This window comes from Amphiura filiformis, chromosome 8 (assembly GCF_039555335.1).
Source record: "Amphiura filiformis chromosome 8, Afil_fr2py, whole genome shotgun sequence".
Classification (NCBI taxonomy): Eukaryota; Metazoa; Echinodermata; class Ophiuroidea; order Amphilepidida; family Amphiuridae; genus Amphiura; species Amphiura filiformis.
In genome coordinates this window covers 13,873,823-13,891,271 of record NC_092635.1, presented here as the reverse complement: position 1 = coordinate 13,891,271, position 17,449 = coordinate 13,873,823, and the positions used below count along the sequence as shown (strand labels likewise).

The window sequence follows — 17,449 nt, the reverse complement described above, 5'->3', positions numbered from 1 at the left end:
GTAAGTGACATTTTTGGCCAAAATGAGATTTTGACGAATTATGGAAGGCCATATAAAAACGCACATTTTAAACCAGGTTCTAAGTTTCAAAATTGCTTAATTATTTTTAAATTAATAAAATAAAATATCGTAAGTGCAATGCAATTTTAATAAATGCATGCAAGACTATCGTATGTGCCACTTACGATAGTCTTGCACGCTAATTTTGTTTTTCATTTGCTGCAAGACCATCGTATGTGCCACATACGCTACTTTATTGGGCCTAAACAACAAAATCACGGAATGCTACACCATCGTAAGTGCAAAACAGTCTCTAACACATCACTGGCTGTGACGCTGATGGTTGTATGCGTTGTCATCATGCTGGCTAAGTTCATAGCTCCCATGACTGGTGATAGAGACTATAAATCCGGTGTTTTTATTTTGAGATTCAGTAATAAATCTTGAGAGATAACATTACGGCAAAAGGTGTCTTGCTATTGTTAATATTATGTGCCAAAATAAATTAACACTTGCTAATAAACATAAAATTACAAAATATTGGATATTTGAACCGATATTACGCATATCCTAATTTAGCAATGAATGCTACACTATCGTATGTGGCACATACGATAGTGTTGCACTGTACACTTATTTCTATTTGAGTGCAACACTATCGTATGTGGCACATACGATAGTGTTGCACTCTACACTCATTTTAATTTGAGTGTAACACTATCGTATGTATCTAAATCAGTAAATAATTCATCGATTTATAAACTTTAACACCATTTGTATAGTTTATATTATTAAAATCAAATTGCTTTACATTCCCATGTCATTTTATGGCTACTTGGTAACAAACGGCTATACAAAACACAAATATGCTCCTGTAAAACTGTCCAAACTGCACTTACGATAGTGTAGCCGCTGCCGACGAAATTAATCAAGGTTGCCAAACCTGTGGTTTGGTAGCCTAAATGGGTGATTTGAAGATTATCCCTGAGACATTTGACAATTTCCTATCCCATAGGAACATATGGTTAAGAGAAAAAATGGGTGACTTTTCAGCAATGTAGGTGCAAGTCTGGTAAGGCTAAGCATTTGGATGTTTGAAGGGACTGTGCTGTGCAAAAGATTTAGGCCCATGTTGAACGTAAGTGTCCTACAAAATTATAAATTTATTTTGATTGTTCTGAGACTGCACTTCAAATTGCGCTGCATCGGATGAAATTGCACCACAACTTTCAAAATGGGGTGCACCCCAAGGTGAAAAAAAACCTCAAACATTGAAATTGCAGCTGACCTTCTCAATTGTAATTCTAATCTAAATGACAATATCATCTCACATCATTAATCACATTAAATAAAACATTTAAAAAAAATTATATAAAATATTAGTACCACAAAAGACAGTGACCGCGAAAGAGGGTGACCGCGAAAGACGGGTGACTGCAGTGTTCAAGTTTCACAGATGGTAATATGAGCACCCATTTCGGAGTTTGAACTTCTGACTTCTAACCATTGTGCAAATAATAAATAGCGAAATAGGAAAATTGCGAAAAAGGTCCCTCGCCAAGCTCACAACCACTGTACATGTATACCTTATAGCTAACGTTTTGAATTATGTTTGTCCTCACCAAAATGTTTATACTACATGTAGTATGTCGTTCGCCTGTATGATATCCGCGATAATTAGATATTTTTTGATTGATATCATCAATTGAAATAACTACAACCGACAAACATAAGGGGTTGAGAAACTTAATAAAAGCATATTCCTCTATACACTGTGAGCTACTATACTGTGATGTGACACTCTTTGAAAATGGCCGAAGCTACTGGGCATACCAAAACGAATAACGGAAAGCATTACCAATCACTGGAGGAGATATCAGGTACTACCATTGCTCATTTTCTCCACTTGGATACTCTCTGTGGATGTGGACCATTCCAACCTGCCTTCTTACAGCATTTTGCAACACCTGTGGTATTTACAGCGCATGCGGGCTCTTTAGCAGCAATATTCTTTTGTGCTCTTACGTACTTCAATGGCATATTGACCACCATAGAAAAACAATTTCAATTGTCTTCTTCAGAAGTAGCCGCCTTGTCTGTCTTGAACGATGCCACGAGTCTCAGCTTGGTAATATTTGTGACATATTACGGACATAAATCTCATCGTCCAAGATGGATCGCAACTGGGTATATTTTCATCGCTGTTTCATTCATATTTTGTGCTATGCCACATTTTCTCTCTGAACCCATTGATACCCAAAGTCTCCTTACTGGGGGCACGGAAGTTGCAGAACAGAGTAGTTCAAAAAGTACAGGCGTTTGTGGGATCGATTCAAATATAGCGCCATTGGGACAATTTGTTAATTTTGCGCAGAACTCAAGTGACCCGTGTGTTGAAGAGTCAAAGAAGACGGGTATTGGTCCAGTGAAGTGGCTTTTGATTGGTCAGATTATTATGGGATGGGGATCATCTCCATTATTCGCTCTTACTGTGTCATATATTGATGACGCAGTGGAACCTCACAAATTCACATCTTACACAGGTAAGTCAATGTGGAACTGACATTTGCAGGTACGCACGGCAGTAAGAAATGTGACCCTGCTCTGTACTTTTGTGTGACCGATTACTGGATTAAAATCCTAGTCCTATTTGCAAAATCATATAATTTAACTCGGCTATTTTATTTGCTGTTCCCTGAATAGCTGAATGGCATTCTGGTCTTTGCAAATAACCAAAGAATAAACTAACCGTATTTGCTCCAGTATTTCAATTATAATTGAATAATTCTATAACATATCACTTCTTTACACAAGTTCAGTTCAATGCTTTTGATCACGTCGTTTGGTAACTCAAGTTGTTGACAATCTACTCCCCATTCCAGAATATTAAAAATGTAGCACTATTTTTTTGGGATCGAAACAATATTATCAAGTTCTGCTAAATGAAACATAGCTCAATCCTAATCATTCATTTAGTCTTAATTGGAGATAAAAGAAAAAGTTCACTATTTTTCTAATTTTTTGAAAAAAAAGAGCCAAAAACATGCATTTTTGGCATGTTTTCTGACAATTGAATCACAAAAATCACAGACTTGGAACAAGTCTAAGCATTCAAAATCTTGAGTATATGCCGAAATTTCTCTAATTTTCATTTTTGGTGTTACTTTAATTAAATGGTTGGTTATAAGAATGAAATATGTCTTTTCCAAAATTTAGAATGCATAAACTGAAATTAGTCTTAGTACAAGTCTTTGGGCTTGATTGTCACAGCATACGTAAAACACCCTTTATTCCAAAAATTGGCTAAGTATTAAAATTTTAATTTTTATTGCTAGTTAGGACTAACTAAAGGATTAGGATTTAGCTATGTTTCATTGGCAAAACAGGATAATATTTTTTTATTCGAAAAAATTAGTTCTGTATTTTTCTGGATAGTAGGATCCGCTTCAAGTTATTATTAAACGGGGGATCCACATCTTCCCAGCTGCCATTTTACAGCTATTTAGCATAACTTTGTGGGAAAAATTGGTGAAATATCGCATATTCTTTACGGCACTTATAACTAAATATTTAATCTTTGTTTGCTCAATTTGTACAGCATTCCTGTTTATCGCCGCGTTATTAGGACCAATTGTTGGTTACTTTCTGACTTCCAAAGCAACATCTCTCTACGTTGATTTTGACCGAATTTCTGCTAATCAGATTCCCAACATTAAACAGCATGATCCGCGTTGGATTGGTGCGTGGTGGTTGTTCTTCCCACTTTTCAGCATACTTATGTTTGTTGCTGCGCTTCCAATGTTTATGTATCCAAAGGTGATGAAACCAAGTTCCGTTGAATCCTGTGGCGTAGATCATCTATGCGTAGATGCAGAAAAGGCTGATGATAAGCATGTGGACCCGGGCATGTGGATGCTAGTGATACTGGTTCGATTCAGATGAGTGGTGCAGGTCGAATATTTGCGGATACGTCTGGCGGAATTATACAAAGCTTGAAAGGTTTGGTTGGCTTTATATTGACATGCGAATTTTACGTCATCTGTCATCTTTTTTTTTTTTTTTTTTTTTTTTGTCTTTTCAATTATTATTTTTAATTGAGTGCTATATGAAAAAAAAGTTATTACATAACAGTTTGGAAGATTAGCATCCATCTAAAAATCACTTTACCTTAATTGTCTATTTATCTCCATTTGTTTTTATCGGTTATATTTTCTGATAATGTTATACTTCATGTACTTGTTATTCAGGTATCTGTCTGGCAATTAAGAGACTGCTTACCAACTCATCTCTTGTACTTATGTATCTCGGTGCGACTGCTGAGACCGCATTAGGTGTAATCTCTGGTACATTTCAGGTGAAATATTACCAAACACAATTTGGAACAAGTCCAGCGACAGCAGCCACGTTAATGGGTAAGTCATCATCATCTTGATTATGAGCCAAAAATGGAATCATTTCCCGTTTATAAAACCTCCATTCAACAATTATAGCTCAAAAGTTAAACTCAACAGTTATTGCGAAATAGTTTTTCATAATACTTGAGATGGTAATCACATTCAAAGTTTTTCAAATTCGTCAATTGGCTTCTCTATCAGCAGTAGGAGAAACGGATAATTCACTAGTATACTAGAACTTGCATGTTTCGTTAACACAACCTTGCTTCGGATACTATATACTTTTTGTATATGGCAGTTATTTTGTTCAACAAAAATACGATTGTTCGCTGACTAGTGTCTTCTATACCGTGTATACAGAGTCATTCACACATCTCAAGATACAGATATTCTGCAGAAGTACTTGACATCTCTTTGTAATTGGACTGGAAAATGGCAAATGCAAATGCGCTTTAATACAGCTAAATATAATACACTCAGAATCACCACCAAGAAAAGTCCTCTCATTAGTACATATACGATGTGCACTGATGAACTGGAATTATGTGTCTCAACATCCCTATCTTGGAGTGAATAATATATCTGTGCTTTGGGACCCTTCTACATCATTCGACATCCATCGTCTTGAGATGATACAGCACAGGTTAGCGCGCTTTGTCACCAAGAACAACAGAACAGAGGGATCTCATGACACAGATTCTCAAAAAACTGCAATGGCCTACACTGGAGCAAAGAAGATAACAAGCCCGCCTTACGACTATGTTCAAAATAGAACATGAATCGCTTGCAATTCCAAACCCAGACTACGTCCAACGTCAGAGCGAATACCATCCAGCTAAATAACAGTTACAAATTCAGTTTTTAACGCTGTACCATAGTTCAATGGAATGATCTCTCACAATATACTCTTAACATCACTAATATAATTCAATGCTACCGCACTGTTTCTCAATTAGATATTGATTCGGCATCGTTTTTGAGTATAGATGTAGATGAGATTGGACACCATCAGCCTGACTGATTCAGGTTGATTGGTCACGTGAGGGACGATTTACCTGAATCAGTCACCTGATGATGTCCGTTGGTATCGGATGCAAAGACATGTTAACGAAATGTTTTTAAAAGTTATAGTATTACATTCTGTACCTTCGTGTACTTAGTATGAACGTTTCTCCCAAATAAATTGTTAATGTTATCTGATGACTTCCCCTCTATTTTAGGAGGACTTATAGTCCCGTGTATCTGTGTCGGCCAGATAGTATCAGCGATTATATGCAGACGATTTAAACTGGATACGAAACAATGTGTTGGCCTAATTGTCTGTTGTCATACTGTAGCTCTGATGTTTGGGATACTTCAAATCTTTATTGGATGCAGGGAAAGTCCAGTGGCTGGAATCAACTTTCCATATTCAAACAATGGTGCGATTCCTACTGATCAACCAAGTGGTGTAACCACCACAGAAACGTGAGTCAGTAGTGTTGCATTAACAACTAAAATTAATATTATTAACCTGTTGGTATAAAGAAAAAGCCTGTAGAAATGTATAAGTAATTAGTATCGTCCAACTTCTAATTAGTCACATCACTTTTACCGAAACAAAAATAATGTCGTTGAATAATTGCAGTTATAACCCAATTCTGCAGCTTGAAAGCACCTGCAATAGTGATTGCTCATGTCCAAATGAAATATTTCAGCCAGTGTGTGGGTCAGATGGCGTGTCCTATATTTCACCGTGTCATGCTGGCTGTACTGAGATGACAAGTAACAATGATTCAACTGTCGATGTAAGTACCAATTAACAGTCACGAAAATATGCACAAAATGTGATGGAAGTACACAGATGATATTAGTTAACGTGTATTTTCCTAGATTGTGGCCTATGTTAACCTCAACACCCATAGATACCACAAAATACCACGATGATAAGCTATGATAACACGGCGCATGCATGAATCCCACGGGATGCGATAACGCATAATATGTTATATGCTCATGGATCGCTGGCCGGGCCGCGCAACCCCTGTGCCTACCGGCCGGTGATAGTGTTCTTGGCATGCGAGGGGTCTAAGGTTCGAATCCCGGGGTACCAAGTGACTTTATAGATCATCTTCTCTCCTTTTCGGTTCTTCTTTAACTTCCGATAGCAAAAAGCAGTGTCCGGTGTTAGGGTGAGGTACCAACAGTCACTTAGCAGTTAGAAGCTAAACGATTAGATACTCGGAAGACATCGGTTCATGTGTTGTGCACAAACCTTTGTAATATACAAGCTTACAGAGATCGTTCGATTTCGACTTTGCCCGATAAAATGCCAAGGGTATTTTGGTCCCAAATTCAATAATGCATCCGTTCCATTGCGTTGCACAAGGGGTTATTATGCGTCCGGACTGCATAAGTTAAGTCTTAGGTGCACCGCCAAGAAGGCTCTCACATCTAATAAACAATCATAAAGTGTTCCTAATGTTGGCAAAAGTTGTTGATAAAAGCCTTTAATATCATGCCTACCTCGCGTTCAGCTTGGTCTTGTCATCGTTTCAATCGCCATTATGCATTGGTATAATGTCTCCGGAGCCACTCCATGGATAATAATGGTTAAATAGACGGGTGTTATTTTAAAACCCAATTATGCATCGAGAGATGTATAATATGTCGACATATCGATGATGCGATGTAATTCGGCTTTGGATTGCATCTAACAGCTTCTATCTGCGACGGTACTTTACAAATTGGTACTCGGAATCTCCAAGAGCTACACACGTCCTGGCTCTATTTATTAAGTGTTTTGGCAACCACATCACCTGTTTGAAACGAAGCTTCATTTTCTTTATGTCGTTACAGGAATATACTAACTGTGCTTGCATTTCTGCCAAACGACACGATGAGAGTTTTGTCGACGACTTCGACGACACAGCTGTATCAGGTCTCTGTCGAGATCATTGCGATGCTACTAAGCAATTAACGATATTATTGGCAGTGGGAGTTGTGACTGCCTTTGTCATGTCGCTTACTTTCAATCCACTAATGTTTGTGATTTTCAGGTAAGACCGTTTTCCTTGTGATGAAATTATTTAAATAAATTATCGGCAGAAACATTAACGTAGACAAAGCACACTGATTACAGCATCAAGGCATCAAGAAATGAGAATACCGATTAATAATAACAGGGAAGTGCCACGTCGATCTTTATACATGCTTGAAATGAATTTTCCTTGAAATATGAAAAAAATCATTAATTGCGATAGGGGGAGAAGTAATTCATTGGTAGGGCACCAGCGCAATCATCTTCGGAGCCTTATTTCCCCCTTATACAGATGAGCATATGCCTCTTTGAAGGTGTCTCGGGAATTATTTCTTGAATTGCATATCTCCTTGTCGTGGGTAGGCATCAAACAATTCTCTGAGGTCTCTGGACTTTGGACCAGTTTTAAGGGATCCCAACCGTCCCGCTTCCCTCAGAGATTTAATTAGACCATCATCAGAGATTGGGTACTCCGTCCTAATTTCAGGCTAGGAACAGCTGGTATGAGTGGCGTGCCAAGTCAATGCCCCTATATTACTCAACAGACCCTTGAGCTAGAGTCAGCTGAGCAGAGCTTGCACTGCTGGAACTGGGAATGGGGTATGCGCAATGTCATTAAGGACAATGACTGGTCACTTCAGTTATTTATTGTATCATATCATTTATAAGAAATTTTATTTTCTTGAAGGTTGGTTGATGCGGAAGACAGATCTATAGCTCTTGGCTTCCAGTCTGTAATCACCAAATGTTTGGGTAAGTGTCTCGATAAATCGTAATCCATGCCAAGACAGCCTTATTTCTTTGAATCAATATTGTCAATGTTTAATAAACATATCTTTTGGCTCATTTCGATAGGTTATTTCCCAGCCCCAATCATTATGGGAATGCTGATCAATTCAACCTGCACCTTATGGCAATATACGTGTGGAAATCGTGGTAGCTGTTGGTTGTATGACATACTGGCTTATAGGTACCTATTTGTTGGAACCATCGTCGTTCTCAAGTTTGTGTCTCTGATTTGCCATAGTGCTGTTTACTTCAGTATTAAATCCGCAAAGGTAAGCAGACATCAAAATGTTCATTTCCAATCAAGTAATTTAACCATGTCAATCTCCAGAGAAAGGTGCGGAGGGAGGGAGGGTATGGTTATTCCCTTTCAATATGTGGCAATATTAAATTTCAGGATACTTTAAAAGATTGAAATATCACGCATATACCTCGTGATCCTTACTGTTTCTCTTACTATACAGGTTGACGAAGACAAAATCGAAATGCAGGATAAGAATGGAAACCCGACTGCAGTTTAGTTAAAGAAAGCACTTGCATATCGACGACTACTAAGTCTTTACGGTTGAGTGTTAACGCCACCTGTACTGAGGCAGCAGATTGAGGATGTTTGCTGAAGCAGCTATTAAAGGAGTTTTGATTAGGGATTCCAGAGCCCTGTCTGCAGCCTCGCTACTTGGTCATTATTTTGTTAGTCTTTCGTGAAGCACTCTAAAGTCGGATGAGACCTGTACAATTTAATCTTCAATTATTAAAGGACTCGAACACCGATTTCACTGTAAAAGAAACTAAATTTCACACTTTTTTTCTTAAGGGACCGTTCATTATTTATAGGGGAGGGGGGCCGGAGGATTTCAAAATTGAGTTCATAAAGTTACACAACCCCCCTATTAGCAGCATCTAAAATTACATAACCCCCTATTGCCGCCAAAAAATACGTAACCCCCCTCACATCGAGAAATACATTTTGCTGGTATACCATGGCCGGATTCAACTTTTGATGGCCCCTGGGCATGGCAACATGATTGCCACCTCGGGCTCTTCATATAGAAGGCACCCCTCTCCCCACAATTGTAATCCAAGTTTTTTCCCAAGCTGTCCCCAGAAAATATGCTATTTCAATTCTAAAATTCAAAGAGAGATGTATCAGAGTCACCGAGCCTGGGGGTGGGGGGAAAATTTCCAAATCGTCCCACTGATCTGCTACTAAAAGAACATTACCTGGACAAATGCGCTGGAAGCGCGTGAAAAAAAGCTAAAATGAACAAAATTGAGGCCAATATGTAGCCTAAAATCATTCCAAAGGATGATGCATATGGCTGTCACAACTTTTGGTTAATTTAGTCCCAGTATACAAGTTTTATGCTTTTTCTAAGCATCAGAGGAGCTGCCCCAGCGCTCATATTTATGAATTATAGAATGGATGGAATTATAACTCTCATTTTTGAGATTTGTGTTCAAGTTCAAGATGAAAAAAAAAACACCAGAATTTACAAGGGCACGCCTCGCAAATCTACTCACAGAATGGTTTTTCTGAGATAAATACGCGCGAAGCACGCGGCAATTTGGCATTTTGATACTAAAAAATGGGGTTAATTTAGGGTCTAAAATAGACCAAAAGGAAGATGCAAATCATAAATTTTGTCACAATACATCTGTCGACTGAGCAGGGGAGGGGACTGACTTGCCACCCTGCCATATGGCTGATGAACAGTGGCGTAGATTTCTTTATGACATGAGGTGGTTGGAAAAATTTCTTAAAGTATTATGTGAATCCAGCACCTTTTGGTGAGAGAATAAGTTTAAGACACAAATGCGTGCGAAGCGCACAAAAATGTTGCCATATTGAAGCTAAACTCAAAATTTGGAGCAGGAATAGATTCGCGCGAAGCGCACAAAAATTGACATTTTTGTGGCTAAAATGGCCAAATATGAGGTAAATATTGTAGTGAATCATAATCATAGTGAATAATTTAATATATTAAATTTCACCTGACCCCCCCTATCAGGAAAAATAAAATCACGCAACCCCCCCTGTTTGTTAAAGTGAAAATCACATAACCCCCCTACATTTTTCCCGGCCCCCCCCCCCTCCCCTGTAAATAATGAGCGGCCCCTAAACACTTTACATATAGTGTAAAGACAACAGAGCCATCTGATTCCGCATTCATCAAACATTATATATAAAAAAAAACAAAAAAAAAACATGCTTTTTTAAAACAAGTTCACTTGGATTGTTGAACATGATTTTGAAAGTTCATTGCATAAAATCCTAAATGAAAAATATGTTATAATTTTAATACTCGCGTTTTCAGTGACGTTTCTATGATAATCTGTCATCTTCTTCAGACTGGCAAACCACTGCTCACTGTTATTTCGTAGACTGCCAAAGAGGGCATGGTGATGAGTTGGTCAAAGATCTTTTATAACTTATAGGCCCTTCGTCTTTATTCACAATATTGTCTCCTCTCCTCCTAATCCTAACAACAACAGATTGTTCTTGTGTAAAGAATGTGACTTGAGTGATCTTCCGCTGACCTTCTTCCCTATCCACCGCCGCTGTCGTACCAAAACTTTTTTTATGTCAAGCATATAGCATTAACAGCTGAGGGGCTCATTACTCTTTCCTTCTTAGCTCTTCTTCTTCACGCTCTTCAACTTCAACTTTCTCTCAGTCACATCCCCCTTCCCTTCCATTACATTCACTATGGGTTCACTCTTATCTTAGCGGTAGATCTCGCAGGCAGTATATATAAACTCTACCCACCCTTTCAGATTGAAAAGAAATCGGTATCGGTGTCCCTCAAGGGTCAATCATGGGACCTTTATTATTGATTGTATTTGTTAACTCTCTACCTGAGTCTGTAAATTCTAACTGTAAGTGTGTGATATATTTAGATGATACAACTTAGTTCATCTGATCCAAATATTCTGCAAAATGAACTCAGTGCTAACTTAAATAGCATTGCTGATTGATTCCAGGCTAACAATTTAACACTTAACATAGAAAAACTAAGCTAATGTTGTTTGGAACAATGCAAGCTCATCGTAAGTTAAATAATATTTCACTAGTCTATATGGACAAGAAACAATTGAAAGAGTTAAGTTGAGTTAACATGTATAAATATTTAGGAGTTACCCTTGATTCACATCTATCATGGAATGATGATGTAAATTCTAACATATCTAAGCGCAAGGGAGTTACTCATAGAGTTAAGGGGGTACTACACCCCTGCCCAATTTTGTGCCTATTTTTGCATTTTTCTCAAAAATTATAGAGCATTGGTGACAAGTAAGATATGTATATTATAACAGAGGCAAGGACTACAACTGCTACACTGGAAATTTTATTTCAGCACAGACAACAGTTGTGGAGTTACAGTCAAAAATGAGGGGAAACCAATATTTGATCAATAAATCAATAACTACTTACCTTGAGTTGCTGAATTTTCAGTGCAGTAGTTGTAGTCCTTGCCCCTATAATAAACATATCTTACTTGTCACCAATGCGCTATAATTCTTGAGAAAAACACAAAAATAAGCAACAAATTGGCTAGGGGTGTAGTACCCCCTTAAGCAATACCTTCCACAGAAAACTGTTAAAATGTTTTCGTAAGCCCTTGTCTTTCCTCATTTTGACTACTGTAGTTCTGTTTGGTCCAATATCATATAAATAATGAGCATTTTGCATAATAGGCTTGCTCTGGCAGACATCAGAACTCCAGCAGAGAATATGATGAAAGACCTGGACTGGGTTAACCTGATATGTAAATGTGATCCTCAATTACTTCCCTTCTCTGCTTATTTTAACTTAGAAATGTCTCATATACATTGCTCCTGAGTATCTTTCTTCAAATGTCATTTTCACTCACTCTACCCATTCTAAATGCACTACCGTATGGGTTAGACTATGCCATAGTCGATTTTTGATAAATAAAAACATGTTAGTAATCATGATGAACGCATTCAGTTGAACTAGATATTATACTAATATTTATTACATCAAAATACTTGTATAAAATGGTTATGAAAAAGTTTATATAATTATATTAGTGACAGTAAAAGTAAAGTATACGTAGGCTTATATTATTGAATGCAACATATCATAATGACATAATTATAATGGCATTTCAGTACTGAACAATTCTGATTTTACAATCTACTAGTTTATTAATCGCGAAATCCCGAGTTAAAAATGTGAAGCTAACAAACAGAGGGAGTGCGGTGACTAAAAAGATCAGATGTGAAAATCTATTGTGCACAAATTAATTAATCAGAGTTTTAAGCTTAAATGCAATAACCAGAGTATGCAGAATGGGCAAGTGGACTACGGAGAAGTCTATATAGGGGTCAATCTCAAAACAGTTTGGTTGTTCCAATACGGAAAACTTCTGGAAAGAAAACTTTTCTTTCTAGATCTTCAGTTGCCTGGAACAAACTTCCTTGCAACCTTCGTATCAATTTTAAATCTTTGAGCGTGGGTGAATTTAGAAATCCAATTGGTCGACCCGTTTTGTATAATTATTTGAACTCAACATTATCGCATTCTGTTTTGTATATCATATTTGATTCCTACATTTTGTAATAACTGTTTTCATATTATCATGTATATATATCAGGTCTTCAACAGGGATACCAATACATTTGTATTGATGGAATGTCCTGAATAAATAACGAATAGGTGAAATAAAATAAATATATTCTTTAATTTCCTTCCCCTTTCAGCTTTCTTCATGTTCTTTCACTCCTCCCCCTTCCGTCGCTTTCGCACTGAATTGCTTCCCCACAATAAACAAGCAAGCTGTTTTCATTTCCCCCACCCATTTTGGGATGGGGGACACAAAATCACCCCCCCCCAATGATTCGGCAAATACATCCCTGGTCTAAGTAGATTTACTGTAATATGCAATATTCGGTATTATACCTTGATTTTTAGCTAGAGTATAAAGTGGAAAATTTTTCTCGCACTCAGCGCGCATCATTAAATTCACTTCAAATTCACCATCAAATTCAAATTCACATTCAAATTCACTTTAGTGGGGACTAAAATAGTATGCGGACAATACGCGCATGTCCCGACTAAGTATTAAATCAGCAGGGATTAAATGTTTCATCATCTTAAAGTTCTTTCTTTGACACCCACCCCCCCGATAACTGGCAACCAAAAGAGAGACATATTCATTGTTCTTATCATCATCAGTCGGCTGCGGAGCAGGCGACTACAAGCTTTCTCCAACTAATGCGATCTTGGGCAAACGAAACAATTTTGTTTGGCTGCAGCATCCCTTCAGTATCTCCCAGGAGGTGCTGGACATACTGTAAGTACAGTGTGCGCGGCCGTCCCGGTTTCCTCTTCCCATGTGGTGGAATATAAAGCGCATATTCTTCCACAGGCGCAGGCTCGCCATCTTCAAGACGCAGTATATGGCCGAGAAATTTGAGTTGATGAATCTTGACTTTGGCAACCAGTGGAGTGGTGTTGGTCAGGTTGTAGATGGTTTCATTTGGAATCCGATCCACACGCTTGATGTTTAACATGACTCTGTAGCAAGATGTTGCAAATGCATTGATCTTGTTTTCCATGTCCTTGGTAATTACCCATGACTCGCACCCGTACAGAAAGACAGTAACACACGTTGTCTGAAACAGCTTGATTTTTGTTTCGATTGGCAGGGACGAGCTTCTCCAAAGGCGTTCCAGTTTCCAGAAAGCTGCCCAGGCTAGTGCTTTTCTTCTTTTTAGGTCTCCAACACTAGAGCCCATCTTGGAACCCAAATACTCTGTGACATGATTGATGGTACAACCGTAGACTTCAAGTGCTGGTTGGGCGTTACAGTTTGCAGTCATGTATTCTGTCTTAGGTGCGCTGGTGACAAGGCCTAGATCTGCTGCTGCAGTTGCAGTCCTAGTAAGCTGTGACTGGGCCCGGGCTATGGAAGATTCCAGCAGGGCAATATCATCAGCAAAATCCAGGTCATTCATCATCTTGGCAGGATACCTGCTTGACCGACGTGGGTAGGTAACAATTCCAGCGTCAATTCCAGAAGTTAATTTCTTCAGAAGGTAGTCTACCAAGATAATGAACAGGAATGGTGCCAACACATCACCCTGAAGCACTCCAGTTGTTACTTGGAAAGGCTCTGAGATACTGCCATCTACCATAACGGCACTATTGGAGTCTTTGTAGAGCACCTGGATGGCATTGACCACAACCTTTGGTATTCCATAATGCCGCAGCACTGAAAACATGACGGACCTGTTGATGGAGTCGAAGGCTTTTTTGAAGTCCACAAAAGTGACTGTTAAGGAAGTTGGTACTCCTTGAAACCTTCCATGATCCTCCTCAAAATGTGTATTTGCTGAGCACAGCTGCGACCCGATCTAAAGCCAGCCTGGTTGCTTCTCAGTAAAGGATCAATGTGAGGTCGGATCCTGTTCAGAAGGATCTTGTTGTATACTTTTGCGGCAATGGACATAAGCGAAATACCACGGTAGTTTGTCATGAGAGAGAGGTCACCTTTCTTTGGTAGAGGAATGATTACATTCGTAACCCATTGACGTGGCGGTGTCAGCGTTGAGAATACTTCCATACAGAATTCGAGAATTATATCAATCATGCTAATTCCCTCCTCCCTGAAGTGCTTCTGCAGTTATAGCACAGTCCAATCCTGCTGCCTTGTTGGTCTTCATGGCTGCTATTGCTTCGACTACTTCTTCACGAGTTGGGGGCTCAGTGATAATAGGAAGATCTTCAACAGCTGGTGCAGGAAGTTCTGAAGCTGCTGTGCCACTGTCGTTGTTAAGGAGTGAGTTAAAATATTCCTTCTATTTCTCAAGCAGTTCAAGGTCACTGGTTGGAGCTGATCCATCTCTCTTTTTGACTTTCACCCCTTTCCTTGAGTTCTTCCCAGAAAGCGAGTGTATAATTTTCCAGGTGGTGGTATAATTCACCATCTCGTCGGCCAGCTTCAGGTCTTCCATCTGCTTAATATTGAGGGTAGCAAGCTCATCAGATTTATAAGAGTTGTTAAGGCTGGTGTTCAAGTTCCTCCATCTTTCTCTAGATTGACGAGACTTTGAAATGGAGTACCGCTTTTTGGCCTCATCCCTTTCAAGTTTAAGTCTGATGGTTGCATCTGACACCCAACTTGGTAATCCGCATGGCTCTTGCTTTCCAATAACCTTCTCAGCAACTTCACGAACCGCTGTTTCGAAGGTCTCATACCTATCAGAGATGAGTGTGGTGTAATCCATGCTCAAGACCTGGAATCTGTTTGATAGCTCCAGCTGAAATTCCTCCTTTGTATTAGGATCTTGCAACTTCTTCCAGTTGAATTTTGGTCTCTTGCAAGGTTTTCCTTTGCTAGTTCGCAGACTGGCAGCTAGACGGATGCTCACAATACGATGATCGGAGTCCACTTCTACTGAGTTGTATGCTCGACAGTTGCGGAGAGAATTTACCCACTTGCTGTTTATTAGTATGTGATCTAACTGTGCATGGGTTGATCCAGCTGGATGGGTCCAAGTCCAGAGACGGTTCCTGGGTTGCGGGAATCTCATCTGGGCCGGTCTGAGATTGTACTCCTGGCAAGTGTTGACCAGACGCTCACCATTGTCATTTGTTGAATCATGGTAGCAGTGTGGACCAATGACCCAAGGATGGGAAAGATGACTATATGTTCCTATAGTTCTGTGTAAATACGCACACTTTCGGTAAAAATAGTGTAAAATTGCAAATTTTTGCGCTCTTCGCGGGAAATGAACCCACCAAATGAACCACTAAATTCATTGACGGCTCATTTCAGTTGTAAAATTTTCAACGAGTGAGATGGGCACATCTCCCTCTCAGTCCCGCAAGCGCGACGAGGTACCCACCTCCGGATCGTATTTTTAAAAAAATTGTGCCCCTCCCCACGATCAACCTCGGAGTGGCGTAGCCAGTGGGGGGGTAGGGGCAGGGGTTCGTTTCGTGTAAAGCCGTCGGTAGACGGAAGGTGTTGGTGAAAAAAAAATTGGGTTAACAATAGACTATTTTTCACCTAGGGTGACCGAAAAAAGGGGAGAATTATAGAAAAATTGTGAATGAAATGTACACAAAAATTTTGTGTTTTTATGTTTGTATATCGCCTATAATCCTTTTTTTTTTCTTTTTTTTTTTTTTGCTCTTCACTTTTTCAAACCATGCAAACAAATTTTTGGGTCAACAAATCACAACTTCCGTCGGCAAAAAATATTTCCGTTGGTACATTTACAAGTTGTGCCCCCTCGGTTCAAAAATCCTGGCTACGCCACTGCTATGTATAGTCCCTATACCCCCAGAGAGGTGAATGATAGGGGGAGGGCAAAGATGCACCGTTTCTATCAGGTCTGGTTTACTTAGTCCCATGTCATGTCACTTGATTCATAACGCAAAATAACGAAACATTCTAAAAAAAACCCTAAGAAAACACAAGAATATTGCACACAAAATTCTCAACATTTTCTAAAAAAAACCGCAATTGAAAACTCAGTAGGTATTTCAAAATACACTGAATTTAAGGGAACTGGAATGAGCGTTTTGAGCGTTTCGACAGCATTTTTGTGGGACATGAGAGCATCAGACCTATCGAATTGCATTCTGAATACGAAGAATGTCTTTCTGATATCAAATAATTTTCATTTTATGAAATTCACGATATAATACAAATTTTATGACAAATTATTAAAATTTGATATTTTTCACATTTTGGAGATATAACAGTCCTCGAAGTAAATTTTATAAATTTAATGATATAGTCTTAAAGTGTATGTAGCTGGGAGGAAAAGCCGACGATCAATTGAAACTTTTGACCTTTCATATTGAAGATATGGATTTTTTTCCCAAAAGGTGTTTTGGGAAAAAATCCATATCTTCAATACGAAAGGTCAAAATTTTCAATTGATCGTCGGCTTTTCATCCCACCTATATACACTTTAGGTAGAAATCATCAGATTTATAAAGTTTACTTCGAGTGTTAAATATCAAAATATCAATTTTAATGATTTGCCATAAAATGTGTATTACATTGCGAATTTCAAAAAATCAAAATTATTTGATACCAGAAGGCCATTCTTCGTATTCAGAATGCAATTCGATATGTCTGATGTGCTCTAATGTCCCACAATAAATACTGTCCAAACGTTCATACCCCTTCCTTAAGAAAATATTCGTTTTAGGATACTTTGTGTTATCGATTAGGTGACATGTGGCTTTATATTAACACGTCCTAAA

General features: G+C 38.6%; 1 protein-coding gene across 1 annotated transcript; it reads left to right on the top strand.

The window, feature by feature from the left end:
- The first annotated feature begins 1,486 nt into the window (after window positions 1–1,486).
- Window positions 1,487–9,000, top strand: LOC140159425 (solute carrier organic anion transporter family member 2A1-like). The gene is made up of 9 exons (XM_072182899.1): window positions 1,487–2,543; window positions 3,599–3,904; window positions 4,248–4,412; window positions 5,732–5,861; window positions 6,022–6,181; window positions 7,233–7,432; window positions 8,102–8,166; window positions 8,269–8,471; window positions 8,664–9,000. The coding sequence occupies exons 1-9, from the start codon at window positions 1,811–1,813 to the stop codon at window positions 8,718–8,720; spliced, it is 2,019 nt and encodes a 672-aa protein (XP_072039000.1). The 5' UTR covers window positions 1,487–1,810; the 3' UTR covers window positions 8,721–9,000.
- Window positions 9,001–17,449: the final 8,449 nt, after the last annotated feature.